Here is a 27284-nt window from a genome sequence, read left to right as displayed (position 1 = left end):
AGCAATGGGATTTCTCCATAGGGTTTTGGAAAATAGCTGGAAATAAGGTCTGTGTTTGACACAAATTGAAGAGACAGATCACGTTTTGTTCTACGACATTAAATACATCAGCAGTGACCCACTGGTGATTTTTGAAGAGTTTACGTGTCTGAAAAACGATGGTTGTTAACATGTGGCTGAAATAGGACTACAGAAGTTGTCCAGGCCGTTTTACGTCATTACAAACACCGACTCGTAAACACTCCCGCTAAGTTTGTTTGCCCTGTTCTGCTTGAAAGCAAGTACCTGCCTCCTGTTCAAACAAACGCTTCAACTTGTACAATTTTGAATCTGTAGTTTTGAATATGGATCTTAAGTTGGCGTGACGTTGAAGCAACGACCCTGCTGTAGTTAGTTTATAGCATAACGTTAGCATTTTGCTTCTGGCGACTAGATTTATGATTAGAAAATTATAAAAGTAGGGTAGACATTGGATATTATCCGGCTGAACAAAACGTGATTCCGTCTCTTAAAGTGTGTCAACCACAGGCCTTATTTCCAGCTATTTTCCAAAATCCTATGGAGAAATTGCTTTGGTTTTTGACGAAGGAACCGGAAGGAGTTTACTTCCGGGTTTTAGGACGCGTCACTGCGGTTCTCTATTACGTCCAAAACACGTTGGGCATTGTTTCTGATGGCAACTTTCTGATAGGGCAGTGAGTGTGAAGCCAGCCCACATTCCCAATATTACTTCATATCGGCAGCAACTAGTGCAATACATAAAAAAAAAAAAACTAAAGCATCATATTTGGATCAGTTTACAAAAATGAATAAAACCAGGCAACACAAAAGTGGATTGTTAAAAAAGAAACAAGACTTTATTGACATTTTCCACTATGGATTATACAAGGAAAGCTGGAGAGCAACAATGTAAGACTAGTACTGACATTTCAATTAAATAAAAAAACATGTTATTTATGTTTTTATTTTCATATGATGACTGAAGGCCACCATCTTCTCGTAGTCCTCAGAAAAACAATGACTTTATTACACAGCTGTTTGTTAATGCAAACTTTATTTACATGAGGAAATAAAAACGAATCACTGACTTCATGCCGTACTCTCAAAGTCTACGAACACAACAGATCGCTGATGTTAAATATCTGCAGGGAGGTTTAGTGGAGGATATTAAATACAGTATCTAAAGCCAAATGAGAACCCACAGCACAGTCCAACACACACCTGTACACATACCGCCCCTCAGATTTCTCTCAGGGGACAGAGAGAAGTCCTGATTGGCTGAACAGCAAGAACAGGATGTGATAAATTGGGCCTCTTCGCCTGAATAAAAGCAGTAGTTTTAAACTCTGTACCACCAAGTCTGCAGATTTTAGTCACATTCAAACACTGATCTGCTGAGGAGGATTCAAAACCATTACGTTTACTCAAGATTCAATAAACTTTCCGAAGAGAACTGGGTAGACCCCCTGCCCAAACACCTGCTTACACAAACCACTTCCTGTAACACAGGGCACAGCTCTGGCTGCAGACTGAACCCAAAAGAGAGGGCTGGAATGTTACTGTGTAAATGCAACTCGACTTATTTTGAGGCAGCAACAAATGTCTGAAATTGATAGAAATCAGATGCTTTGTTGATTAGGTGGTGGAGCTTCAAGTCCTATTGTGTCTGATCTTTTTGAAAGCAATGTCAAATATAACCCTTTCCACTAAACATCTCTAATTAAGAGTCTTTATTTTGCTAATGCAGACATAGCAAATGCAAACTTTGTGCAAGTATTCTACATCATGAGATGCTCCCAGTGCAAACTGGACTTCAGCGTTTGGCCACCAGAGGGCAGAGAGGCACATTTACACAGTCACACATTGAGCCCCTCAGTGTCTCCATCTTAACAGCGGCAGCTTCATGTTGCACATGGTGGCGCCGGAAGAAATATTTCTCCACATTTGTCTTGTCCTGAAATCGCATGAGAAGCACTTCATAACAGTGGTTAACAAACTTTAAATATGTACAAACATATTGTGCGGTGATACTGAAAACAGAGAGGAGGAGGTTAAGTTCACTACATCATTATCATCATACAGTAAAAAGTGTATATGTGAGGGTGGGAGGCCCCCTGAAATTGAAGGCTAGGACAGGACGAGACAGGAGGGGGGGGGGGGCGGAGACAATCTGTACAGACTGAGGGGAACAGCTGACTGACATACACCAAGCTCTGTCCTGGGTTTAGCTTTTCATACAACATATCATTAATAGCAGCACAAAACACTTGAGATGGTGTGTGTGTGTGTGTGTGTGTGTGTGTGTGTGTGTGTGTGTGTGTGTGTGTGTATGTGTGTGTGTCTAGAGAATTGACAGCCCAGTCCCAGCCTCATTCAATCTGCACGTCCTCTGCTAAAATGAGTTGAAATGATAAGGAACAGGCACGGTGTGTGGAGTTCAGGTGTTTAGTCTGCTGCTACCTTCTTTGTTGACGGAGGGGGGGCTTTAAGTGTCCACATGCTTTCTATTTCACCCCCCAGAACACAAATAAAAGACACAGAACAAGGTAAAGAGGAGGATTTTGTACTTTCTACTGCTGAAAGGAGAGCAGGTGGAGCCGCTCACTGCTTCTTGCTCTTGATCTTCTCCAGACGCTTCTTCAGGTCGTCCAGGTTGGCGGCGGGGGAGGCGGAGCGGGGGTGTGTGGGGGAGTTGGAGTGTGCGTTGTGTTCCTGCTGATACAGCTCTCTGGACTCTTTGAGCTGCGACAGCTTGCTGTGCAGCATGTCGGTGGAGGAGGCCACGGCCGGCTTGGAGGACAGCAAGGAGGAGATGGGGGGGCGCTGCTGGGGCTCGTCCTCGCCTCCCCCCACACCCTGCTGCAGGCACACAGGGACAGAGGGGTCAGCTGCTGTCATTACCTTCACTAAATATTACTCTGGAAATCTCAGAAAAACTGTTTGCTGAAACATGTTTGATCAGCAATACTCCAGAGATTTTAATAAATACAAATATAGAAGTTACACTCTGCATCAGTGGTCTTCATGATAAAGCTGCAACATTTAGTCCATTCAAATGTTGCAGCAATCAAGTGTTTAATGAGCATTCAAGTAATTAACCTGCCTTCTTTGTATTATATTAAAGTGAAAATCTTTTAATTTAAATTACAACTATAAAGACAACTCTTTGACTTTGAGGACCTGGGTTTGCCATTGACTATTTTTTATTTAAATCTTATAATTAATCAAGAATACAATATTTTAGTGGGAATGCTGTTAACAGCATTCCAACTATCTGTTCTTCTACGCACAAAATTCTTTATTATTCCGCCGGAATTTTGCACCTCTTCTCCTCCCGCATTGAACATCGCAGAAACATCAAAACGTTCAGCTCGGTGGGGAATCGATGGCTATTACTTTTTTCATTCATAACTTTCATAATTCCAGAGATATAGCCCATAATTCATCACATTTTTAAAATGTTAACTTTAACATTGCGCAGCTCGTTAAGGCAGAGTGCGTGATGTCAGAGTTAGAGTGGAGGACAGTTTGAAATTTGCCTTCATATATATTTTTTTAAACTGCCATAATTCCCAAACCCTACATTCCTGAGACATCATTTTTCATGACAAACGTAGGAAAACATCTCGTAGCTTGAAAAAAATGACAAATAATTAAGCAAAAAATAATTAAACAAAATGCCTCTTGAGGGCATGAAGTGACAAAAACGTTCAACATGCCTCCATTAAAGCCCATTGTAATTTCAGGCTGATATTTCCTCACGGTAGCAGCCGCACACCTTTAGTTAAACTGCCAAAAAGGCCACATTATTAACCCTAAAGTACACAAAGATTACACTTCAGATACTCAACTTCCTTGACATGCTTCACGTTTTGAAATTTCACAGATATCTGTTACGGTTGTTCGACAAAACGTTCACATGTAAGAGGTTTATCTCATTCAGAACAATGCAAACCTTTGATCTCTGCACACCTCATTAGCTCAAATATAAACACCTGTGTCATGGAACACGATGATGTCACATTGACAGGTTTGGTAACGATGCAGCCATCAACGCATCTAAGCGTATTATGGGGTGTCATCAAATGCCGTTGCCATGGCGACAGACCACTCGCCATGAAGCACGATGTCGCTGTAAGTCCAATGGACACGGTCCGATCGTCCACCAAACTTCACTTGTATATCACCGGTCCAGCCCTCAACAGCTCTACGTCAATTATGGGGTTTCTTCAAATGAATGCTCGCCATGAAACACGGTTTTCTCATAACTTCAGTGAAAATGCCCCAAACGGCCCCAAACTTCACAGGTTTGGTAACGATGCAGCCATCAACGCATCTAAGCGTATTATGGGGTGTCATCAAATGCCGTTGCCATGGCGACAGACCACTCGCCATGAAACACGATGTCGCTTTAACTCCAATGGACACGGTCCGATCGCCCCCAAACTTCGCTTGTATATCATCGGTCCATGCCTCAACAGCTCTACGCCAAATCTGAGATCTCACCATAGGCTGTTTCCATGGAAACGCATCCCTCGCCATAAAACACGATGTTGTCGTGATACCTATGCAAATGGTCCAAACACCACCAGACTTCAGATGACAGTTAAAGGTCCAGTCCTTAACATGTCTATGTGCCATTAGTGAGTTTTCCTCAAAAGCTGTTGCCATGGCAACACATCCCTTGCAATAAAACATGATATTGCTATAACTCCTATGAAAATTGTCAAAAAGTGCTAAAACATCACATGTGTGCCAATAGTCCAGCCGTGAAGACATCTACGGTACAGTTTTGAGATTTCTTCAAATGCCGTTGCCATGGCAACGCAATGCTCGCCTTGAAACACGGTTTTCTCATAACTTCAGTGAAAATACTCCAAACAGCCCAAAACTTCACAGGTTTGGTAACGATGCAGCCATCAACGCATCTAAGCGTATTATGGGATGTCATCAAATGCCGTCTGTATGGCAACAGATCATTCACCATCAAGTTAGTTCAAAAGTTTGCAGTTCAAATATTCTGCTGCTTTTCCAAGCCTTTTTACTTTCTTTTCTTCTCTCATCACACATTCAAGCCCCCAGTGTTCATGTATCATTTCAATCTAAATTCTTCACTTTCTTCTTACACATTACATTTCAGCATAGCAATTCAGCATCAGCTTTTTAGCATAAAGCATTCCCACTAGCAATTTCTTCAGGAATTGCATTCTCTAGTTGTTAGTTGCAACCTTACAACGTAGTCATGAGAAATACGTTTCGCGTTTAAAATACATTTATTTTGTTTCTATATGTAAAAGCAGCACGAGAAAAGACCATTTCTAAGTAAACTATAATTTACTAAAGAAACAATTCAGGTCAAATTGAATAGGATCATGAATTAGTCGGAATTATTACATTTCAATAAGATTAACCCAATAACGTCAGAGTGCTGCTACATCAGGTTTGTGTTCGTCTTTCTCCCACTTTCTTGTCCCACTTTCTTGGGTCAAGTACAGTATGTGTCACACGTTACCCAACACAGAAACTCTCGTTCCACTCCTCTCATTTAATCTAACATGTGTAGAGCCAAGTACGGTAGCACTTGCTGTTTTTTTGCCTCACAAAAGCAGCTGTAGCTGAGAAAGTGTTGATGTGGATTTTCACTGTTGAAAGAACTATGGTGTTAATCTGTGGTAGGGATGCTCCATTCGATCGGTGTTCTCTATAAAGGCCGATCAGGAGAGCCGATCACATGACGTAAAATACATGACACTTTTCTCTGTGCGCGGCAAAACAAGCTTGCCAAAATGGCTTCACCGGTCTGGCAGTATTTTAAGGTGTCCGAAAAAGACAATAAAATAGCGGTATGCAACACGTGTGAAGCAGAAATCCTGCAGCTCCACCCGCTGTGACGGACCGGTGAGCGGAGCAAACACACACTAAGAGTTAGACCTAACACACTTAGCTATTTTATCTACCTCTGGAACAAGCTAAACTAGTTTCCGCCAGGGGGTGTCTTGCCGTCATTTGACGCTCTTATTTAGCTCGGAACGCCCTGAACTCGAGCCGAGGGCGTCTAAAATAATTAATAATTTGAGAGAAGATCGAGAGTTTTTATCGCTTGAAATTATGAAAAGGAAAAAGGACAAGGACATCCCTCTGTTGGAGGGGAAAAGGAGTCTGGTGAGATTATTTTCGCTGCCAGCAAAGCGCGTTCCTGTGACGAAAAAAAACAAAACACTGCAGCATCTTCCAAGGACCATGCCAGGAGGGGTGTCCCTGTCGGCAGGGAGACGTTAAGAGATAGTATAAGGGATGGCGCAATTCAAAATTGTGTGTGTGTGCATATGCAAAGAGATAGTATCTATAAGCAGGGGTGCACATAACTGGTAAGCAGGTACGCATGCGCGGCACAAATCTGAATTGCGTAACGTCACTTGTGTCACTACGCGCCTTTGCGTACCTCAAAACATCAAAACAAAACACATATTTCGTCTACACGTGTTTCTTGTCAACACTCAATGGAGTAAATTACTAGGCATGTCAAAAAACCCAAAGACATTAAGCAGCTACGTTGCCGTTTCGCTCCCTGCAAAAAATCTTTCTTTGACTGATTGAACTGGAGCTGGGTGAGCCGCGCAGGACATAACCGACGGACCTGTGAAGCTTTCCAGGAGGCAGAGGCTTAGATCACTGGACGACAGAGTTGGTCGCCGTGTGCACAGACAGGGTTAACGTCGGTATAAACAACAGAATTGTGCCAAAAGTCCGCCAACTGGCTGCGGTGGGAGACTCCCCTGTGCACATTCTGTGCCCCGCGCACACACTGGAGAACTGCGCAAAATCATCTGATCACAACGTTCACACTCTGTGGTCAAGCTGCTGCAGTTTTATTTACACCAAAGTGGAGTGAAACACACAGCTGCAAACTTACTCAGGGTGTTAATGGAAGAGTTTGAAATCAGACAGAGGTGGAAGAAGTACTCAGATCTTGTGTAGGAATACTCTGTTACAGTAAAAGTCCTGCATTCAAAATGTTACTCAAGTAAAATTAGAAAAGTATTATCAAAATATAGTGAAAGTAGCGACAGTAAAAGTAGTCATTGTGCAGATTGGTCCATTTCAGAATAATATATATGATATGTTTTATAATGATTGATCATGAAAGTGTTCTCAAAGCTGGTAAAGGAGCAGCTAGTTTGAATGACTTTGTATACTGCAGGGTAGCTTGTGGATTTACTCCAGGTGGAACTAAAGTCTGATTTAACACTTGAGTATATTTCACATCATTCATCCACATCTGTAAAGTAACTAAAAGGATTAAATACATGTAGTGGAGTAAAAGTAGAAGTACAAAGTAGCATAAAATAGAAATACTCAAGTCAACTACAAGTATCTCAAAATTGTACTTGAGTAAATAAGTGTGCTTTGTTACTTCCCACATTTGAAATCAGATATGACTTCAAGTCATGTGATCATTTCTTAGTATTTGATCCTTCAACTTGGCCTCAGGAAATGCAAGGACTTCACAGTTTTGGCAACAAGTTTTGGAGAAAGCAAATCGGAGGCTTAAAAAGAGACAGGGAGGTGCATCTTCATCATCTTCATCATCTAGCATGCAAGAAGTGTAAATTGAGGACAGTGAAGGAGACACTGAGGAGGACCACGCTTCGTGTGGGGTGAGTACCAAACGCTGTCTCTTGGTACTCATCTGAGTAACTCACTAAAAAAGTTATGTGCACCCCTGTCTATAAGGGACAGCTCAATTCAAAATTCAAGTCACGTGACACAACGTGACGTGACGTCACACAACGTTTATAAACTGAAGCAATATAAAAATGAGTAAATGTCATGACTTCAATGTAGAGCAGTCTTCATACCAGGAAAATAAATAAAAACATTATCTCTGCTAAATTCACAATCTCAATGAAATCTTTTTATTTTTGCCCCAATCGTACAAATAAGAACACTGCACCAGCTCTGATCACCACTTCTCAATACTTCTGCTCAGTATCAGTTAAAAAAATACCGTAGTTTAATTTTAAAAAACAATAACAAGGGGAGGGTATACATCTTAGTCAAGAAATGTACATCTACAGTGGAGGAAATAAGTATTTGATCCCTTGCAAATTTTGCCTTGTTCCGGCAACACCCGGCATTTCAGTTGATCCCACTAGATGGCGCACTCTAGACACAATTGACCTTTGCTGGAGTCTGGCCCCACTCGGCAACCCAGCAAAATCTAAGAACCAAATACGTCACGCTTACGGTCGAGATTAACCTGAGCAATAACAGTTCATGGCGAGTACAGCGAATACAAGTTGTAACAAGCAGTAGCGCTGAGCAAAGGGACTAGAACGCGACCACACACTTATAAAAAACACTTATATAAAGTCAGGCAACACTAACCAGGCTTAGTGTGATTCTGTTTATTTTACCTTACTTTAATGACCATCCGTTCACTGTTATTGATCATTGTGGAGAGGCAGACGTTTTCCTTTTGTTTTATATTATTGCAGCTATCGGATGGAATCAATACATGGGCTACATGTGGCCATCACAAGTAAAATCATAATGAAAACTACGCCTGTAAAATATGCGTGTAGAAAACAGCTTATGCCACAATATGATAGCAACAAGTAGTCAAGATAGTCTGATTAGCTTCGGTTGCTATGCTAACATCACCTGTAGAATGCCAGAGAAACTTTCATAACAGCGTTGTGATGCCAAACAGCGTCAATTCAGACTGACACACATTCACTGATGGGGATGGGGGATATTTATCAGCTGCTTGTGTGACAGTCAGACAGTGAAGACTTTCCAGCGGCCGCTGCCGCGAGTTAACAGTAGAGTAGAATAAACTCCGGTGGACGAGCAGTACTGCAGTGGTCGGTAATGCCGCTGAACCACATTAATAAACAAGGCACCACAGCACTCTAGAGAAAGGTATAAGGTTGGAGAAGTAGTTCTTTAATTTAATCTGGCTTCGTATGATTAAAAACGATCCGACGCAGTCCTCTATTGATGTTGTTGTGAGCGGTGTTGCGGAGAAAATCAGCGACGTAAAACTCTGTGTGGGTCATAAGAAGGCACGTAAACGGTTACGTCATGACGCAAACGATGACGCAATGACGCAATAACTCACCTTTGAACCTGCATCTGTAACAATGAGTGGACCAAAGAAAATAAAAGTCGACAATGAGTGCCGAGTGTTTAATGAGGAGTGGACAGCTAAGTGCGATATAAGGCTGTATGTCTTATTTGCCAAGAAACCGTTGCGGTTTTCAAAGAATGCAATATCAGCCGCCACTTTTCCACCATCTGCTCCTGGCCCGTCTGTCAAATTGTAAAACTCATAGTGGCCCCCGAGCCAAAAAGTTTACCCACCCCTGTGCTAGCCTGTTCCATTCTTTGTTTTCTGAGGCTAGGAGGTATTCTTGCCTCGCTTCTTAAGGAACTCACTCGGAGGTACATGTGCTACCAAGCAAGCCTCCTCGACATTGAGAAACACCCATTGACTACTGCAATTCTCTGCTTGCAGGCATTCTCACAAAAACCACTCAGAGACTGCAATATGTACAAAACTGTGTCGCCCGGATACTCCGGAAAAACACGCAAATCAGAGCACATCACCCCCATCCTTCACTCACTCCACTGGCTCCCTGTAACCCACCGGATCAACTATAAAGTCCTCATAATGGTCTTCAACGCCATTAACCACACTGGCCCCACCTACCTACAGGAACTGCTCACCAGAAAACACTCGCATACCTCACGCACACTCAGGTCAGCCAGCTCCAATCTCCTGGCTGTTCCGCGGACAAAACTGGTCACCATGGGAAACCGTGCTTTCTCCTCCCTGGGTCCACGTCTGTGGAATCAGCTTCCAGAGAACATACGGACCTCTGCATCACTCTCAGTTTTTAGGAAATGCCTCAAGACCCACCTGTTCCGCACCGCATTTGACTGACTGTCCTTTACTTTATTCATTTTATTTTAAATCTTTTATGCTCTTAAAGGTAGGGTAGGTAAGTTTGAGAAACCGGCTCGAGATCGCTAGAATTTGAAAATACACAACCGGAGAAATTCTGCAACTTCCTTATAGAGCCCCTCCTCCAACACACACGAACGCGCACATGACCAATGAGGGCACGAGATAAGTTTGTGCACAGATGGAAGACTGACAGGCAGGTAGGCCATCCAGTTATTTTAGCCGGGCCGGCTAAAATGATTGGTCGTGCTTTTTACAGTACTACGGCTTCCACAGATGACATTTTTTAATGTATTTATTGTCAAAGCATTTAATATATTCATTGCTATCGGGATGTTAAGAGCATTCCATGGAATATAACAAAAAGTGTTTCTGAAATAAATTACATACCCCACCTTTAACTTTTTATATTACCATATTTTATTCAATATGCTCCTTAGATATCTTTTTATTTTATTTGTTTTATTATTTTCTCCTTATAGCTTTGTGAAGCACCTTGAGATTACATTGTTTTTAAAGTGTGCTATATAAATCAAATGTATTATTATTATTATTATTATTACAAGAAGCGTCTGACCTCTGTGTGTCCAACAAGGGTTTCTCCACCAAGTACTAACACATGTTCTGCAAGGGGATCAAATACTTATTTCCCACACTTAGATCAATTTGTATCTTTTATATAATGTACCATTAAAATTATAGACTGTTCATTTATTTGTAATTGGGCAACTTACAAAATCTGCAAGGGATCAAATACTTATTTCCTCCACTGTACCTTTAAATAAAAGCAATAGACTGTGTGACAGCCGTGTGTGTGTGTGTCTCACCCTGGAGGTGTTTTCCAGGCCTTGTCTCTGTCGGAGGATCTTGAGTCTCTCGTAGTAGACAGCTGGTTTCAGCTCTTCACAGTTGCTGCTCACACTGAAGTCCACGCCATGCTGAGGGATCACTACAGACACAAAGATACACACATGTTACTATACATAGCTGAGTTCATTGTGAGCAGAGCACACAAACAGCTTCCACTGCACCTGTGGAGGTCTGGATGCGAGCTTTTCCCTCTCTCTCAGACTCGATCATGCGCAGGCCTCGCTCCACATAGCTCTGGAAGAACTGCGACGTGTTTTTGAGGAAGGGCTCCAGGTCTGCATCAGAGTAATTTTGTTTGTATTCGTACAACTCCGTCAAACCCTGAGAAGCAGAGCAGAGCATGTTTTCCAAACACTGGGACATAATAGAACTTTGTAAAATAACCTATACAGACATAAAACCAGTTAAAACTGTAAAAGAAGCATTCCATCAAGAGTGATTTTTTAGAAAGGAGCTGAGCTGACCTCTTTAGTGTTCTCCTTGGAGCCGATCTTCTTGAAGATTTCCGACAGAATGTCACTGACATTACCCTTTGACATCCGATCCTCCTGGAAAAAGACAAATGTACATTCTGTTAGATACAGTCATCCCATAAACAACATCTGAAGAGCCAGAAAGCATGGCCTTGTCAGTGTATGTTTGGTTTGTGAGGCTCACCGTGCGCAGACCACTCTTCTCGTTGCCTCGGTCACTCTTCTGTCCACACAGGTTTCCAGAGTGTTTGACCACCCGTCTCAGGTGGGCCTCCAACTCCGACTCATTCCGATTCTCTATCATGGACAGGTGGTCCAGGATCTGTTTGTCAGTGCATTGATAGAATACAGGTTTCAAAACTCAGTAAGTTAAACACACACGCGACACCACTGTAGTGAATAGTATTACTGGGTGCCATCTTACTTTAACCATTTCAATACTGTTCAGTTGTAAGTAACTGTGCAATATAACAATTGTACCTCCTACCTACCTACCTACCTGTTATCTAGCTTCTACCACACTAAATTCTACATGTTACACTTAATGTATTTTATAAATACTGCCGCTGCTAATTTTCTAACAGCATGTGAACTTTGTAATAACTTTTCATTTTAAATATTATGTGCATGCCCTTTATCTAATAGTATTTCTGTCTCCATCTTCACTTTAGCTGTAACAATGTAAATGTCCCTTCTGTGGTGACAAATAAAGGGGTTCCGATTCTGAACACAGTAGAACAATACCTCTGAATATAATCGAATACATTGTGTGCATGTGTGTGTGTGTTACCTTGGACCCGGTCAGCTTGCAGAGTGTGTGTAGCAGAGTCTTGAGGGTTCTGTGAGGGACATCACTCTTCAGCTGCTTCAGTTTCTCCTTGGGGAATGCTTTCATGAAGAGGTGGACGTCCAGCAGGATCCGATCCAGGTTGATGGTGTTGATGGACTCTGGGAGGAAGCGGATCATCCTCCACAGACACTGGGCACATACACAAACAGAGCCGAGAGTCAGTTTGAGGTGTGTGATGAGGCAAGTTACAGTGTGAGGAGGGTGTTAGAGCCTCTTACCTTCATCACCAGATCAGAGAACATAGGGGGGGTTGTTGTAGCTAAACTGTCCTGAAGCAAAACCAGCAGAGCACTGCGGAGGCAGGGAGGGAGAACAGCCTTAAGTTTGATGCTGAATTATTAACATATATAGTAACCATGAAGGACTTGAGTTTGTCATAACCGTGAGTTTGAGCAAACCAACCGAGCAAACTAGGGAAAAATATTGTATTAAAATAACGGGCAACATAATAATACATATAACTATTTACAAAAGTGAAACCATCAGGATTAAATGCCTTTGTCTGTATTAAGCCCGTTTCAAATCTAGACCAGGCGCTCTCTATAGCTCAGGTAAACCCGTGAAAAGAGGGATGTGAGCAGTTTCTGTATACTAACCTGATCATGTTGGTCTGGTCAGACTTCTCCAGCACTCTGGTGACCATCAAGTTGACAGATCTGATGACCTGCTGTCCATCCCTTATGTCCTCCACTCTGGCGTCCAGCATCATAGTTATCAAACCGTGCATCAGGTCCTTCAACACACCCATAGATGCCTCTCTGGCCAGGGACTCTATAGAGAACAACTAACAGACAAAGAGAGAGTCTCATCATCTGTCCCCCTCAGCCTCACACAGAGGTTCCTGTATCTGACATCAGGCAGTGACTCACAGAGAGCATGTTCCCTATGATGCAGCTGTACAGTTTGATGATGTCCCTCTTGTCCAGCCGGTCATCAGCCATGTGTGTGCTGTAGATGAGTCGGAGCTGCATGAAGGTAGCGATGAGGAACTGGTCGATGTGTCCTGACATGACTTCTGCTTTGTCCTGCTGACGCAACACCTCGTCGATCTACAGGGACAAACCACACATTTGATCACCTCAAAGCGGCATTAGTGGTCTTCCCAATGCATCCTGGTACCTGGAGGCAATGCGGGCATGGCTACGCAAGCAGGAGAACTCAGCTTTCTGTCATTAAAGCACTGACCGATTTCTTGCATAAAGTTAAATTCAAGATAAAAACAATGTCTAAAGCTACATTTACCTTTAATACTGATTGGACATACACATAAAAGGTGGCAAATGTGAGATGAGCCAACAGGCAGGGGTCACCAACCTGAGAGCTACCTGAAGGATAACGAGGAATATGGAGGGCTACTTGTTTGATATCATTTTTCTGAAGAATATACATTTGCAGTTTTCCTTAAAATAAAGAATGTTATGCATTTAATAAGCTACATATAAGACAATTATTTGTACTTATTACTCTTTCCCATGGGCGTCATTTTGTTTTGAAAGTGGTGGGGACACTTTTTTCAGATGAAAATAAAACTGTATTGCACGCCACCCTTTATTTGTACATACTAATTTCCCTATTTGTTAGCAACACCTGTAGACACAGGATCTACAGTCAGGCTACAGACTGTTGGTACGAACTATTATATGCGGCATGGGAAAATTATTGATGAAGCCAATAATCTCTTCTTTTCTTAGGAGACTTGCCTGTTCTCCACGCTGACACACATACCTGCAAACTGACATGATGTGAAAAAGGTGACATTAGGACCAACAGTTAAATATGAACAGCTAACAACGACAGACGTGTTCACTTTGTTCTGATGGAAGATACGGAGACTGAATCAGCAGAAACATTTCAGACTGAGGTCATGAGTTTTAAAACATTTCTCCCAGCAAAGTGATGAGAAGTCAAAAATGCACTCTGAATATTGGATTTAATTTACCGATCCGGAAAACACGGGGCAGAAATCAGCAGCTCTAGCTCACAGAGAAGAGAAGCCCCCCTCCCCCCCTGAAGAATTTAGTCCACTGTAACCGTTCCAATCCTTCAAAATGACAGAGGAGCTTGAGTAACACTATTGCGTCAAGTGAGTTTTTCTGGATTTTATTTATTGTGATGTGTGTTATAATGAGTCTGAACCCTGACATGAGTACCTGCGCCGGTGAAGATGGCTGCATTGTCTTTTGGCTCCTCTCCAACTTTGCCTTTTTTCGTATTTTTTTAGTGTTTCAGCCTCAACGACTACCGCCCAGTAGCACTCACCTCCATCATAATGAAGTGCTTTGAGCTGTTAGTCAAAACCTTCATCACCTCCTCCCTCCCTGACTCTCTGGACCCCCTGCAGTTTGCCTACAGAACAAACAGATTCACAGACGACGCCATAGCCCTCACCATCCACACTGCCCTCTCACACCTGGACCAGAGGAACACATATGTGAGAATGCTGTTCATTGATTACAGTTCAGCATTCAATACCATTGTGCCCTCCAAGCTGGTCATCACGCTCATGCCCCTTTCACACCAACGCGGTTCCCGTTCTAGCTCCGTGCTAGTGCTCTTCTGGTTCGGAACCGGTTTTTCTTTTCAGCCCCCGTTTTGTTCACACCGCCCAGAGCCCGACTGCCGCTGCTGCGTCATGACGTCACCGTTTACGTCGCTGATTTTCTCCCCAACGGCGCTCACAACAACAACAATGGGGGACTGCGTCGGGTCGATGATCGTGTTCCTTTTAATCATACGAAGCCAGATTAAATTAAATAACGACTTCTCCAACCTTATACTTTTCTCCATAGTGCCGTGGTTCATTGTTTATTAATGTGTTTCAGCGGCATTTACCGACCGCTGCAGTGCTGCTCTTCCCCCCGGAGTTTATTCTCCCGTTAACTCACAGCAGCGGCCGCTGTAAAGTATTCACTGTCTGACTGTCACACAAGCAGCTGATAAATATCCCCAATTCCCCATGAGTGAATGTGTGTCAGTCTGAATTGACGCTGTTTGGCATCACAACGCTGTTATGAAAGTTTCTCTGGTATAAAATGGGTGATGTTAGCATAGCAACCGAAGCTAAACTGACTACTTGTTGTTGCTATCCTATTGTGGCATAAGCCGTTTTCTACAGGCGTATTTTACCGGCGTATTTTTCATTATGATTCTACTTGTGATAGTCGGACATGACAACCTGTGCAGCCCATGTATTGATTCCATCCGATAGCTGCTATAATAACAAACAAAACGTCTGCCTGCTCTCCACAATGATCAATAACAGCGAACGGATGGTCAAAGTAAGGTACAAATAAACAGAATCACACGAAGCCTGGTTAGTGTTGCCTGACTTTATAAAGTGTGTTTTTTTTAACAAGTGTGTGGTTGCGTTCTAGTCACTTTGCTCAGCGCTACTGCTTGTTACAACTTTTATTTGCCGTACTCGCCATAAACTGTTAGCTCAGGTTAATCTCGCCCCCTTCCGACGTAAGCGCGACGTATGCGGTTCTTGCTTCTAGACCGACAATGTTTTGGTGCTTATCAGGCTCTAGCTCCGAACTGGCCCTGGAACCGCGTTGGTGTGAAAGGGGCATCTGAGACCTCGGGCTTAACAGCGCCCTCTGTGATTGGATCCTGAACTTCTTGACGGGCAGACCCCAGGCAGTGCGGGTGGGAAACATCACATGCTCCACCCTGACCCTCAACACCGGAGCCCCTTAAGGCTGCATGCTCAGCCCTCTCCTCTACTCCCAGTTCACACACGGCTGCATGGCCACACACAGCTCCAACACCATCGTGAAGTTTGCTGACGACACGACCGTCATCGGCCAGATCACCGACGGCGACGAGACGGCGTACAGAGAGGAGGTCGAAAACCTGACATCTTGGTGCCAGGATAACAACCTCCATCTCAACATCAGCAAAACAAAGGAGCTGATTGTGGACTACAGGAAGCAGCAGGGAGAGGGACACGCCCCCATCGCCATCAATGGGACTACGGTGGAGAGAGTCAGCAGCTTCAGGTTCCTTGGTGTCCACATCACTGAGGACCTGACATGGACTCTTCACACCACCACCATCACCAAAAGAGCTCGACAGCGGCTCTTCTTCCTCCGCAGGCTGAGGAGGTTCAAAATGGATTCCAGGATACTCTGCAACTTCTACAGGTGCACGATAGAGAGTATCCTGACTGGCTGCATCACGGCCTGGTACGGCAGCTGCACCGACCTCAATCGTAAGGCTTTACAGAGGGGGGTGAAAACTGCACAGCACATCACCAGGACGGAGCTGCCATCCATGGAGGACCTTTACTCCCAGCGGCTCAGGAAGAAAGCCCTCAGGATTATAAAAGACCCCCATCACCCCAGCAACAAACTGTTCTGTCTGCTGCTGCCTGGCAGGCGGTACCGCAGCATCAGGACTAAAACCACCAGACTCGGGGACAGTTTCATCCCACAGGCAATAAGACTGTTAAACACCTGAACTTTTGAAAGAACATCCATAACATTCATCTGGCTGCTACTTAGAAATTATGTATCTAATATATCATATTCCAATAACTGACATTTAGACTCTTATTGCACTATTTCACTTTTTTAAACTATTTTTCTTTTTGTATTTTACTATTTACTTGCACTATATTTTTATGTTTATCTGTTTTATTGTGTTGCACTGTTGGAGGAGCCTGTGACCTAAGATTTTCATCGTCATAACTACACTGTAGCCATGTTCGTATGACAAATAAAAACCTTGAATGATGATTTTTGCAGTTTTGCCGCTTCTAGATGTTAGACATCATTGTCATGTTTCCATACCTGTGCCAGTGCCTGTATGCTGTTGTTAATGTCCCCGCTAGCCACCTGAGAGATAACAAAGTTGATGGTGGAGGCCGTGCTGTTGTGGAGGTCATCATAGTGAGGAGAGACAGAACGCATCCTTTAAAACACAAAAAATATTTGAAATCAGACACAGAATTGTACGCTGAAGCACAACAGTTGGGAATATTATTGCCAAGATGTTTTGGGTGGTTACTTGGGTTCAGGGATCTTGATGGGCTCCAGCAGCCCGTCCAGTTTGTGTTGGACCAGATCCGGCAGCTCACACACTCTGCTCTGGTCCATCTCGATCATGTCCAGGTCCAACTGGAACTCCTTTGGGATAGAGGGGTGGGAGGACTCGCTGTGCTGGGCATTCTGACGGGCTTGGCTGGATAGAAGGATAGATGGGGATATAGGAGGGGGGGCAGTATATTTAGTTGATTGTATTCCAGATCAGTGCTTTTTAGCTCGGGTCCTGACAGACACAAACCTTGACTTATTCATTTGAGAATCCGTGGCAGTGAATATATCTCTTATGGTCCTCAATGTAATGAATACATGCTTTCAGTTCAGGGTCAAATCAAAAAAGGAGGATAAAATGTTGACTTCCAAACAGTGATCTTCATATTGCAACTTTTATAAAAAAGTACAATAAAACAAATCAATACAATTAAATGTAAGACATACATTTGAGTTTAACACAATTTAAATATAGTCATTGATCTGTAGCGTATGTTCACTCTCCAGGATATCCCTGCTTTGACTCTTATGAAGATCTGTCTGGAAGAAACTGATATGAGAGTGATATGAAGCCTGATCTGATCCAAATTACAGTTGGGTTGACAGGATAAGAGCTGATCAGCACTGATCTATAACAAACATTTTGCATTAGTTTCCTTCAGAAAGGAGGGAAAACACCTATATGGAAAAAGACAAACATTCTAAGGACAAGGACGTTATCGTTTATACCAGCCTAAGGTTTTTACAAATACATTTCCACGTGATCTTTGTGCATAGAAGTTACCATATAAGTTACTATCATAGAGTGCTGGGTGCGCACATACTGCTATCATTTCTGATATTTAACAACCCCGTGACGTCAGGGGCATCACAACAGTGGGTGAAAACAGAGCTGCGTGAATTTCTCACTTCGGCTGGCATCAAATTGTGTCGCGTGAAAAATGTACTTCATGTTTGAACACACCACAAGACACCCACATGATTACTATGTTTAGATGAACCAAACTCTATGCAATGCCTTGGTGGATCTAGCCGGGTTCTGGTAACTGAGATTTATTAGAACATTTGATTGATACAATTTAAAACCTCACATCAGTATCATCACTTTTAGTACAGATTTGACAGCCTTAAACCAACATAAATTGTAAATAAAGGTTTAGGATATACACTGAACAAAAATATGAACTCAACACTTTGGTTTTTGCTCTCACTTTTCATGAGCTGAAATCAAAGTTCCAAGACTTTATATGTACACAAAAGGCCTATTTCTCTCAAATATTGTTCACAAAATGTCTGAATGTGTTAGTGAGCATTTCTTCTTTCCCGATATAATCCATCCACCTCACAGGTGTGGCATATCAATATGCTGATTAGACAACATGATTGTTGCACAGGTGTGCCTTAGGCTAGTCACAAGTAAAGGCCACTCTAAAATGTGCACTTTTATTTTGAAAAGACACATTTATTACTGTAAGAACTGTAGGGTGTCAGAAAACCAGTCTGACAGTATCTGGTGTGACCAACGTTTGCCTCACGCAGTGCAACACATCTCCTTTATAGAGTTAAGTACAGTGAAAACCGGGATTTATCCGTGAAGAGAACACCTCTCCGAAGTGCCAGACGCCTTCGAAGGTGAGCGTTTGCGACGGCGAACTGCATTCAAGTCAGGACCAGGGTGAGGACGACGAGCATGCAGATGAGCTTCCCCCGAGACGGTTTCTGACAGTTTGTGCAGAAGTTATTTCGTTATGCAAACCGATTGTTGCATCAGCTGACGGGTGGCTGGTCTCAGACAATCTTGCAGGTGAAGATGCCGGATGTGGAGGTCCTGGTTGTGTGGTTACACATGGTCTGCGGTTGTGAGGCCGGTTGGATATACTGAAACGCCTTTGGAGATGGCTTATGGTATGGTAATAGCTCTGGTGGACATTCCTGCAGTCAGCATGCCAATTGCACGCTCCTGCGACATCTGTGGCACGGCCTGATAAAACTGCGTGGCCTTTTATTGTGAGCAGCCTAAGGCACACCTGTAAAATAATCATGCTGTCTGATCAGCTTGACATGCCCCACCTGTAATGTAAGGTGGATGGATTATCTTGGCAAAGGAGAAGTGTGCACTAACACAGATTTAGACACATTTGTGAGAAATATTTGTGAGAAATAGGCCTTTTGTGTAAATAGATTTCAGCTCATGAAAAATGGGAGCAAAACCAAAAGTGTTGCTATTTTTGTTCAGTGTATATGACCATTATTAGGTGTAATGGGCCTTTTGCAGCTGTCAAAATGTGTAGCTGACATAAGACCAAGCAGAGCACAGTTCATCTCATTTCCAGGTACAGTTAAGACAACATGGATAAGTAAGACAAAGGGATGATAGGGAAGAAGAATGAATCACATTGCAAAGTGACAGCAGCACATTTTGAACATTAGTCCGGTGCTTCACCTTACATGTGACAGTGGGGAGCAAGAACAGACACTGATTCCCTGCAATGTGAAGAAGCAAGACTAAAACTCAAATGTGACAGCTAACTTTTCGGTCCATTAGTCTTATGAATGATGAGTGCATTCAGAGAGGAGTTGTTACAATGACAACACGTAGAAGAGGCGGGGAAGGAGGGTACTCACATCCTATACGTGCGATACATGATTCTGCTCCGGAGGCAGAGCAAGAGGAAGTCACACAGGAAGAAAGATGAAGGGTTAAGAGACAGACAGGCAGAAGACAGTCAGCCACACACACACACACACACACGTTGCTTTCACCGAACTGTGGAGAGGACTTTATGTGCCAATTTTCATTTGAAATAAAATGAGTATCGGTGAAAGCAATCCAACATGCCATGACTCAAACACAACGAGAAGAGAAGGACAGATTAGTTCGAGCAGAAGACAAACATTCAAAAGATTTATGGCATGAAGGGAACTACACTACTGGTCTGTTTGTCAATAGAATGGATAATGAATACAAATTTGAAAAAGTTGGGTTTAGTACAGGACATTTTATTAATATGCAAGACTTTTTTTGAAAAAGATGAGTTCATTTATCTGGAAACACGATACGGTCTGCCTGTAAAATAATCATTCAATAACAGTGTGTTTTGTGTGTGTTGGTTGGATGTTTCCCACCCAATGATCATCTATTTTTACATCATCAGTAAGGCTTTGAATGTAGGCTGCTCGATTGATTCAACCAACAATGAAAACATCAGTATTGATTTTGTGTTGAGTTTTAGTTCGGATTAAAACATTAAAGAGCAACTTGCAGGTTAGAGACCCCAGTGAATAAATGTGTAGGAAAATGATGTATACACTAGATTTTCTAAAAGATATACATAAATAAACACTACAGTGACATCTGGCGTCGATTTTGTAAGACATTTTCACTTCCGCATAAAAAAAGACCACCCGCGTGTGTAGTCACATGAGGGAGAGCGGCCGGTCTAACGTACCTCAACATGGTTCACAATGCTAGTTTTGACACAGAAGAGGTTGAAAATGTATATTTGAATGCATATGACGGACCACAACCATATAATGATGAGCCTGCTAGGCCTCCAAGAGACCAGGAGCAGCCAAGGATTAGAAGAAATAACGGCCATCGGAGAGAAATGGAGCTGTGGTGTGAGGAGAACCAGTGGAGAACAGGGCAGCTGTCTTGGTGAGTGACCGGCGTTAGCTACAGTTAATGTTAGCTAACGTCGGTCACATCACAACATTGTAAAGTTAGCTATCATATATCAGGCTATAACTAAAGTAGTATTGATAATATAGTAACGTTACTGGCAGGAATGTTGATACTGATCCATAACAGAAACTAATGCGCAAGTATCAGCCGTATCCAGGGTTGGGTTGTAACAGAATACATGTAACGGCGTTACGTAATCAGAATACAAAAATCAAGTAACTGTATTCAGCTCACGTTACATTTGAAAAACGAGTAATCTGATTACAGTTACTTTCGTAAACCTGAAGTGAATACATTTTGGATTACTTATTGGAATTATTGGTGGAAAGATTTCCTCACAACATTTAATATTCATTACTAAAGGTACAGCCGAATCATCACAGCGCACAAAACCTATTACCGCCGCAGATGGACCAAAAAAGGGAGCGTTTGAAAAAAATGTGCGGGTCCGCTCAGTGAAACAATAACAACGAAACATGGAGGAACAAAAGTCTGCGTTTAAATCGTGGTGATATCGACACCACAGGAAAACCTTCTTCACTTCATGAAATCTCTGCAGCACCAGGAGGCAGCGGGAGGGTTAACTCAGCCTCGCCAACCTCGCTTCTGTCCTGCCAGTGTGCCAACACTGGCAGGACAGAAGGCGACACGCCCGTTCTAAGCCGTGTCCCTCACTCCTCACATCCCAAGCTGCATCCCCAAAAAGTGTATTATGTTGTTACATCGTTTCAGATGTTATGTTTCAGTTGTGCTCTTGATAAGCCATTAAAACAGTAAAAACACGTTCAGTTTCCTTTTGCTTTTTGTGTCTCCTGTTCACCAAAACATACCCATCTGTGATGGAAAAAGAAAGTAATCCAAAAGTAATCTAAAAGTAATCTGATTACGTTACTTTTTTTAAGACACGTAACTGTAACTGTATTCGGATTACTTTCAGAGCCATGTATTCAGTAATCAGTAACTGATTACATTTACAAAGTGACCCTCCCAACCTCGCGTTACCTAATGCAACTCCACACTACGTCTTACGGCGCTGTGTACCGGAGGGGAGAGCGAGAGGAGCGAAGGGGGGGAGAGAGACAGGAACGAATGGGGGAGAGAGAGAGAGCAGCGAAGGGGGGGGGAGAGAGATGTAATACGGTTTCCTGATAAACGTTTTGTTTGATAGGCCTCAGCTGTGGAGAGTATGTGCTGCAGGGAGGTGGATGCACCCAGGAACGAACGCTAGCTCCGGTCCTTTTCCTGTTAGGGAAACTGTGGACTCGATGTCCTGACAGGCTTGAGTTTGTGCAACCTGCACAAACACAAGCTCTCCATGATTAAAAATTGTAAAATTACCGAAAAAATACCAGCTCACTAAATCACAACTGCTCAAACCAACTACAAACTACCACTGCGGATTGGGCAGAGAAGGAGTCCGAGAAAGTTGCTCCCCCATGTGACGTAATATGACGCGTTTGACGTAAAAAAGAAAAAGCAGTTTTTAGTAGCAGAGCTCAAAACTGCTCCTTTCCCCTCTGAATTCCTGCCCTTATGTCTTGTAAAACACATCAAATCCTGCATTAACTTTTTTTTTTTATTGTAATTTTTAGGCAAGGTTAAGCATAAATCTAGTAAAAAAAAAAACCTGCAAGTTGCTCTTTAAGATACATTATATAATTTCTTTATGCAATATCGTCAACGCCAGCTCAAAAGAAACATATCCAGAGAACTGCTTACTGTAGATTCTAAAAAAACAAATTATATTGTGTCAGCTCGGCGTGCGAGCAAAAAGCCAACAAGTGTTTTATTATTGTAATCCGTGCGAGAAAAAAAAAGATGGAAAAACAAAAACTGGAGGATATATTTTTTAAAAGGTGAAAGAAATTCAAATACGCTCGATTGATTTGAATGTCTTTTTGAAATGAACACCTTGCTCATGCTGATTATTTTGTTTCTCAAAATTATGCTGTATTTTGTGCTCGGCAAGTATAAATGGCTTCCTAACTTGTTTTGGTCCAGCTAACAGTGACAGCCCTGACTCAGAGGGGACTTACTTGAGTTTGTTGGGGTCTTCCTGTGCAGGCTTGCGGCGGAAGGTGGCATTGGGGTTAGCGGGGGGCTCTCTCTGGGTCCTCTCTGCGGCGCTGGGCTTGGCAGGAGCTGCAGCAGCAGCAGCAGCAGCCTTCTTCGCTGAACGCTTGATTCTTTCCTCCAGCATGCTCATGTCTTTCTCTGACAACTGGAAAGGATTGCAAATATATTTGATTTTTTTTTGTTGTTGTAATGTGACACCCAACAAAGATAACAGTGATATCTTCTCCATCTTACATTTCCTATTAGTTTGTAGACTTGGTCCCCGCTCACGTTGTAGACAGCCACCACAGTGTTGAGGGCGGCATTGCGGACAGACGTGTCTCTGTCCCCGATGTGAACGGCAATCTCCTTCAGAGACTTGGCTGGAGTCGGCTGACATACATTCATCCCATAGCCCTCTATCAAACAACCCAACTCCTCCAGACATTCTGAGGACAGGGAGGAAACCAAATAAACATTTGTTTGAATAATTCTCATCTAATACCGAACTCTACTCCCCCGTCTTTCTCCATTTAAAAGTTTAATTTACAAAGGAAGCGAGTGACGCAGCCACTCAACTATTTCAACTCGAGCAATACATTTCCAGGACGCTGACGCTTAAAGCCCATCAGCAGTGAGAATCTTAGCCTGTCGTCACTGACGTTGATGAATCAGAAAACCAAACGGCAGCCATTGGCTCTGGGTGATAGCCATCAGAGCCCATGGTTCCTCATATTTGTTCAGAAACAGGACCAATAACAGTGTTTATAAATGTACAAACCACACACTGTCTATGGCATGGAAAATAGAGTCACTACTTTATTTAGGTTTGTATGTCGTTATTTTGAGTGTGGACGGAGCAGCTACAACAGTAGCTTAGCCTAGCCTGATCGACCCAATCTCCATTGAGAATACACGCATTTAAAACGTTTCCTGCCTGCCGTATAAGGCACACTTGTCAAAGGATTATTTCATTGTTTTTACTAACTGATATCATTATGTTTATTATTTCTGCATCATTTTGATAAGCGTATTACAATGAAATCACAGGAAAATATGTAAATGTTGTTTTTACGCCTCCTCGCTAGTGCAGTTTGAGTGACAGTAGTAAACACAAATGATTCCTCGGTCAAACTCGCATGAGTAACGCGATGCAAATCTTCGCTCTAAATCCAGTGTTAACGCAAAGTGGCAAAGGGCGCTCGAGTGATGCGGCAGTTAAAGGAGTCCTCTGGGGACATGTATTAGTTTCAGAGTTTCAGGGAAGGGGGGGATTTGTTTACATTTTCAAACAGTGCTTTTGTTGTTAGTTTTAATGTGGTACGAAAAGTTAGCGCGATCAAATTTTGCAGTTGCTCCAAGCATTCTGATTCCTTCACCACATAATGCTGCGTTCACAACGGACGTGACGCGATGTTTGGGGGCGGCGCGATTACATGTAAAGTCAATGCAGAGATGCGGACAGACGCTCCGACGGCGAGCATGTAGCGGTTGATGCGAATGTTGCGGCGCGATTGAGGCGATCGTGAAAACCGCTCGAATTCAATTTTTTCAACTCGAGCGTCAAATTCCCTTAAAGCGATCTTGCTGTAGCCAATCAGCGGTGAAGATCTCAGCCTGCCGTCACTGACGTAGAACCACAAAACCAAAACATCAGCCGTTAGCTGTTAGCACTCAGAGCTCACAGCTCCTCATATCTGTTCAGAAACTGGACAAAAGTTAAACAAGTACAAACCACAGACTGTCTGTGTCATGGTGAATACAGTTGCTGGTTTATTTACGTCTGTAGGCCGTTGTTATGAGTGTGGACGGTCGGAGCATATACAACGTTAGCTTAGCCTGGTCGATCCGATCTCCATTCAGAAAACACGCATTTTAAAAGGTTTTTCTCCTGCCGTCTGTCTGCAGACTTGTCAAAGCATTAATTCATGGTTTTTACTAACCGGTATCAGTATGTTGTTACTTCGGCATCATTTAGAAACGTGTATTACAATTTAATCACGGTAAAATATGTTCATTTTGTTGTAGTTGTAGCCCCCGAGCCAGTGCGTCTTGTTTGAATGATGCGAGTAAACACAGCTGACAGCCGTGGTGTGAACACAGCATAAGACTCATGAGGGCCAGCACTGATAAGGTGTTTTTTTTGTGGGGCCAAAACATATAAATGTAAATACATTTCCAATTATGGAAGAATAAATAAATACCGTAATACTTCTATAATTTGGAAAATACCGTGATATGAGTTTTGTCATACCGCCTAGCCCAGGGGTGGCCAACCAGTCAGAGGTTAAGAGCCACATGTTTTCTATGTTACTGCAAAGAGCCACATCAAACACACAGTCACTGATACCGCTTGTTTCAGTTTTTTGTTTTCTGGAGACAAGATTTCAACCACGTCACTGAGGCATTTTTGAACAAACTCCCAGTCATTGTACGGCTTTTTAGCTCGTGCTAAGTTCCAAGCAACCTGATAAGATGCAAGCGTTACGGTCTCCGAGTGCTTCGTTATTTTTTTTGAAAAACTGTGTCTGCTTTTCTGCCTGACATTTCAAGGTGTTTGTCTTCTGCTTGCGAAGTTCCGTACCTTTTGGGAAGTCCTGGTCGATGTTAGCATGGAGTGAGGTGAAATGGTGCTGAAGATTTGAAGCCTTGAAATGGGTTAATGCTGTCTGGCATATAAGGCAAAATGGCTTGCAATTGCGTTCGATAAAAAAATATGAACTCTCCCACTCTACTAAAAACGTCCTATGTTCGTCTTCATATTTTCGCTTCGCTGTGCATTTCTTCCCTGCCATTTTAGGATCAAACTCAGTTCATGGTCAGATAGTATTTAATCAACGATAGGTTTTCCCCCCCCTCAAAGGTGATTGGTTCACTGCATCGCAGGTATTATTGTGATTGGCTCTTGGGCCACATCAAAATTAGACGCGCTGTCATCCTCTCATACTGACACCACACATACACACGTAGGGAGAGCCGGGGCGAAAGTAACACGGGACAAAAGTAACACGGGCCGAAAGTAACGGAGCGATTTTATCCGAGCCCAAACAACTTTGACCGGCCAAATTACGTCAGAATTATCAGCATTCAATACTTAACAGACCTACTAAATATCAGGTTTAACTGTCAGGAGTCCGTGTCTCTCCCCCAAACTCACACATATAAAATTCGATATGAACTGAAGAGCCACATGCGGCTCGAGAGCCGCGGGTTGGCCACCCCTGGCCTAGCCCTAACAGAAGTTCAGACACCTACCAGCTCTCTGTTTGGAGTTTTTGGACTTGGTTCCTTCCATGAGGAAAGGGAAGACCTTGGATGCTGGGTACACCTTACACAGCATGGCCAGTATCGCCCTAACATCTTTGCGGACTCCATCCTTTGGCTCTCCAACCTGAAGAGAAGAAGCTGTTAGCAAAGCGAGCATTACAGCAGCATATTATTCTGAGGTTCATACACTTTTTCACCAAGGATTTTCAATTACTTTTCCATGACCTTTACCTAATTTCCCATGACCAAAAAAATTACTCCTTCTCAGTTGTACCACTGAAAATGGTTAATTTTAACCTGGAACAGGAAAATAAGGTCTGCATATGAAACATGTTGTGCCTATCTGAAACAAATCAAATAGTAGGCTTACTAGCTTCTGGCTAAAGCAACTGTCGACTAGAGAGCGTGATTGTAAAAATCTCTCACCAGCAAAATACCTCGACAGTTAAATGCCATTCTACATTTTATTACTATACGATAAAAGTATTTATTATCATTATTCAGGGATGCAAACTCATCAGGTATGAAAAAGGTGACAAGGATCCGAGCCCCCCGACCCCACGGAATATCGGCTTTAAAATGAGGAATAACCGGATTTTAGCAGTCAGAACAACTAAAGCAGCAGTGGTAATAATAACAGAAACGCCAAAGAGTCACATCTAATAGAAATATATAAAAGCATTTATTTAATTGTGTAGCAGTCAGTTTATAATTTTGGCAGCACTGTTGAGCATTTTGAAAATGTATTTTCATGCCTCTGTGCAAGGCTTAGTCTTTCTATCTTTATAGCCAGTGGTGTACAGTAACTAAGTTCATAAACTCAAGTACTATACTTGGGTACAATTTTGAGATACTGGTACAATTTTGAGATACTTGTACTTTATTTAAGTATTTCAATGTTTTGCTACTTTGTACTTCTACTACAGTTCAGAGGTAAATGGTATTTAATACCTTTAGTTACTTTACAGATGTGGATGAATGATGTGAAATATAATCAAGTGTTAAATCAGACTTTAGTTCCACCTGGAGTAAATTCACAAGCTACCCTGCAGAATACAAAGCCATTCAAAGTAGCTGC

The 27284-nt window shown here is 42.7% G+C and overlaps 1 protein-coding gene across 1 annotated transcript in view; it reads right to left on the bottom strand.

Annotated features, from left to right (window-relative positions):
* Nucleotides 1-831: 831 nt before the first annotated feature.
* ckap5 (cytoskeleton associated protein 5) overlaps nucleotides 832-27284 on the bottom strand; it is a 66654-nt gene continuing 40201 nt past the window's right edge. Inside the window, exons 31-44 of the mRNA XM_034132920.1 lie at nucleotides 26195-26330; nucleotides 23195-23388; nucleotides 22921-23105; nucleotides 17174-17347; nucleotides 16957-17077; nucleotides 13033-13212; nucleotides 12760-12947; nucleotides 12382-12454; nucleotides 12104-12292; nucleotides 11498-11635; nucleotides 11305-11388; nucleotides 11002-11161; nucleotides 10798-10919; nucleotides 832-2859 (exon numbers count right to left, since the gene is read on the bottom strand). Coding sequence (XP_033988811.1) covers nucleotides 2602-2859; nucleotides 10798-10919; nucleotides 11002-11161; nucleotides 11305-11388; nucleotides 11498-11635; nucleotides 12104-12292; nucleotides 12382-12454; nucleotides 12760-12947; nucleotides 13033-13212; nucleotides 16957-17077; nucleotides 17174-17347; nucleotides 22921-23105; nucleotides 23195-23388; nucleotides 26195-26330 — 2202 coding nt within the window. The 3' untranslated portion in view covers nucleotides 832-2601. The remainder of the gene's footprint in view (nucleotides 2860-10797; nucleotides 10920-11001; nucleotides 11162-11304; nucleotides 11389-11497; nucleotides 11636-12103; nucleotides 12293-12381; nucleotides 12455-12759; nucleotides 12948-13032; nucleotides 13213-16956; nucleotides 17078-17173; nucleotides 17348-22920; nucleotides 23106-23194; nucleotides 23389-26194; nucleotides 26331-27284) is intronic.

Source organism: Trematomus bernacchii, unplaced genomic scaffold (genome assembly GCF_902827165.1).
Source record: "Trematomus bernacchii unplaced genomic scaffold, fTreBer1.1, whole genome shotgun sequence".
NCBI lineage: Eukaryota > Metazoa > Chordata > Actinopteri > Perciformes > Nototheniidae > Trematomus > Trematomus bernacchii.
Note: the sequence above shows the minus strand (reverse complement) of the source record. Positions and strands in the feature narration are given on the sequence as shown.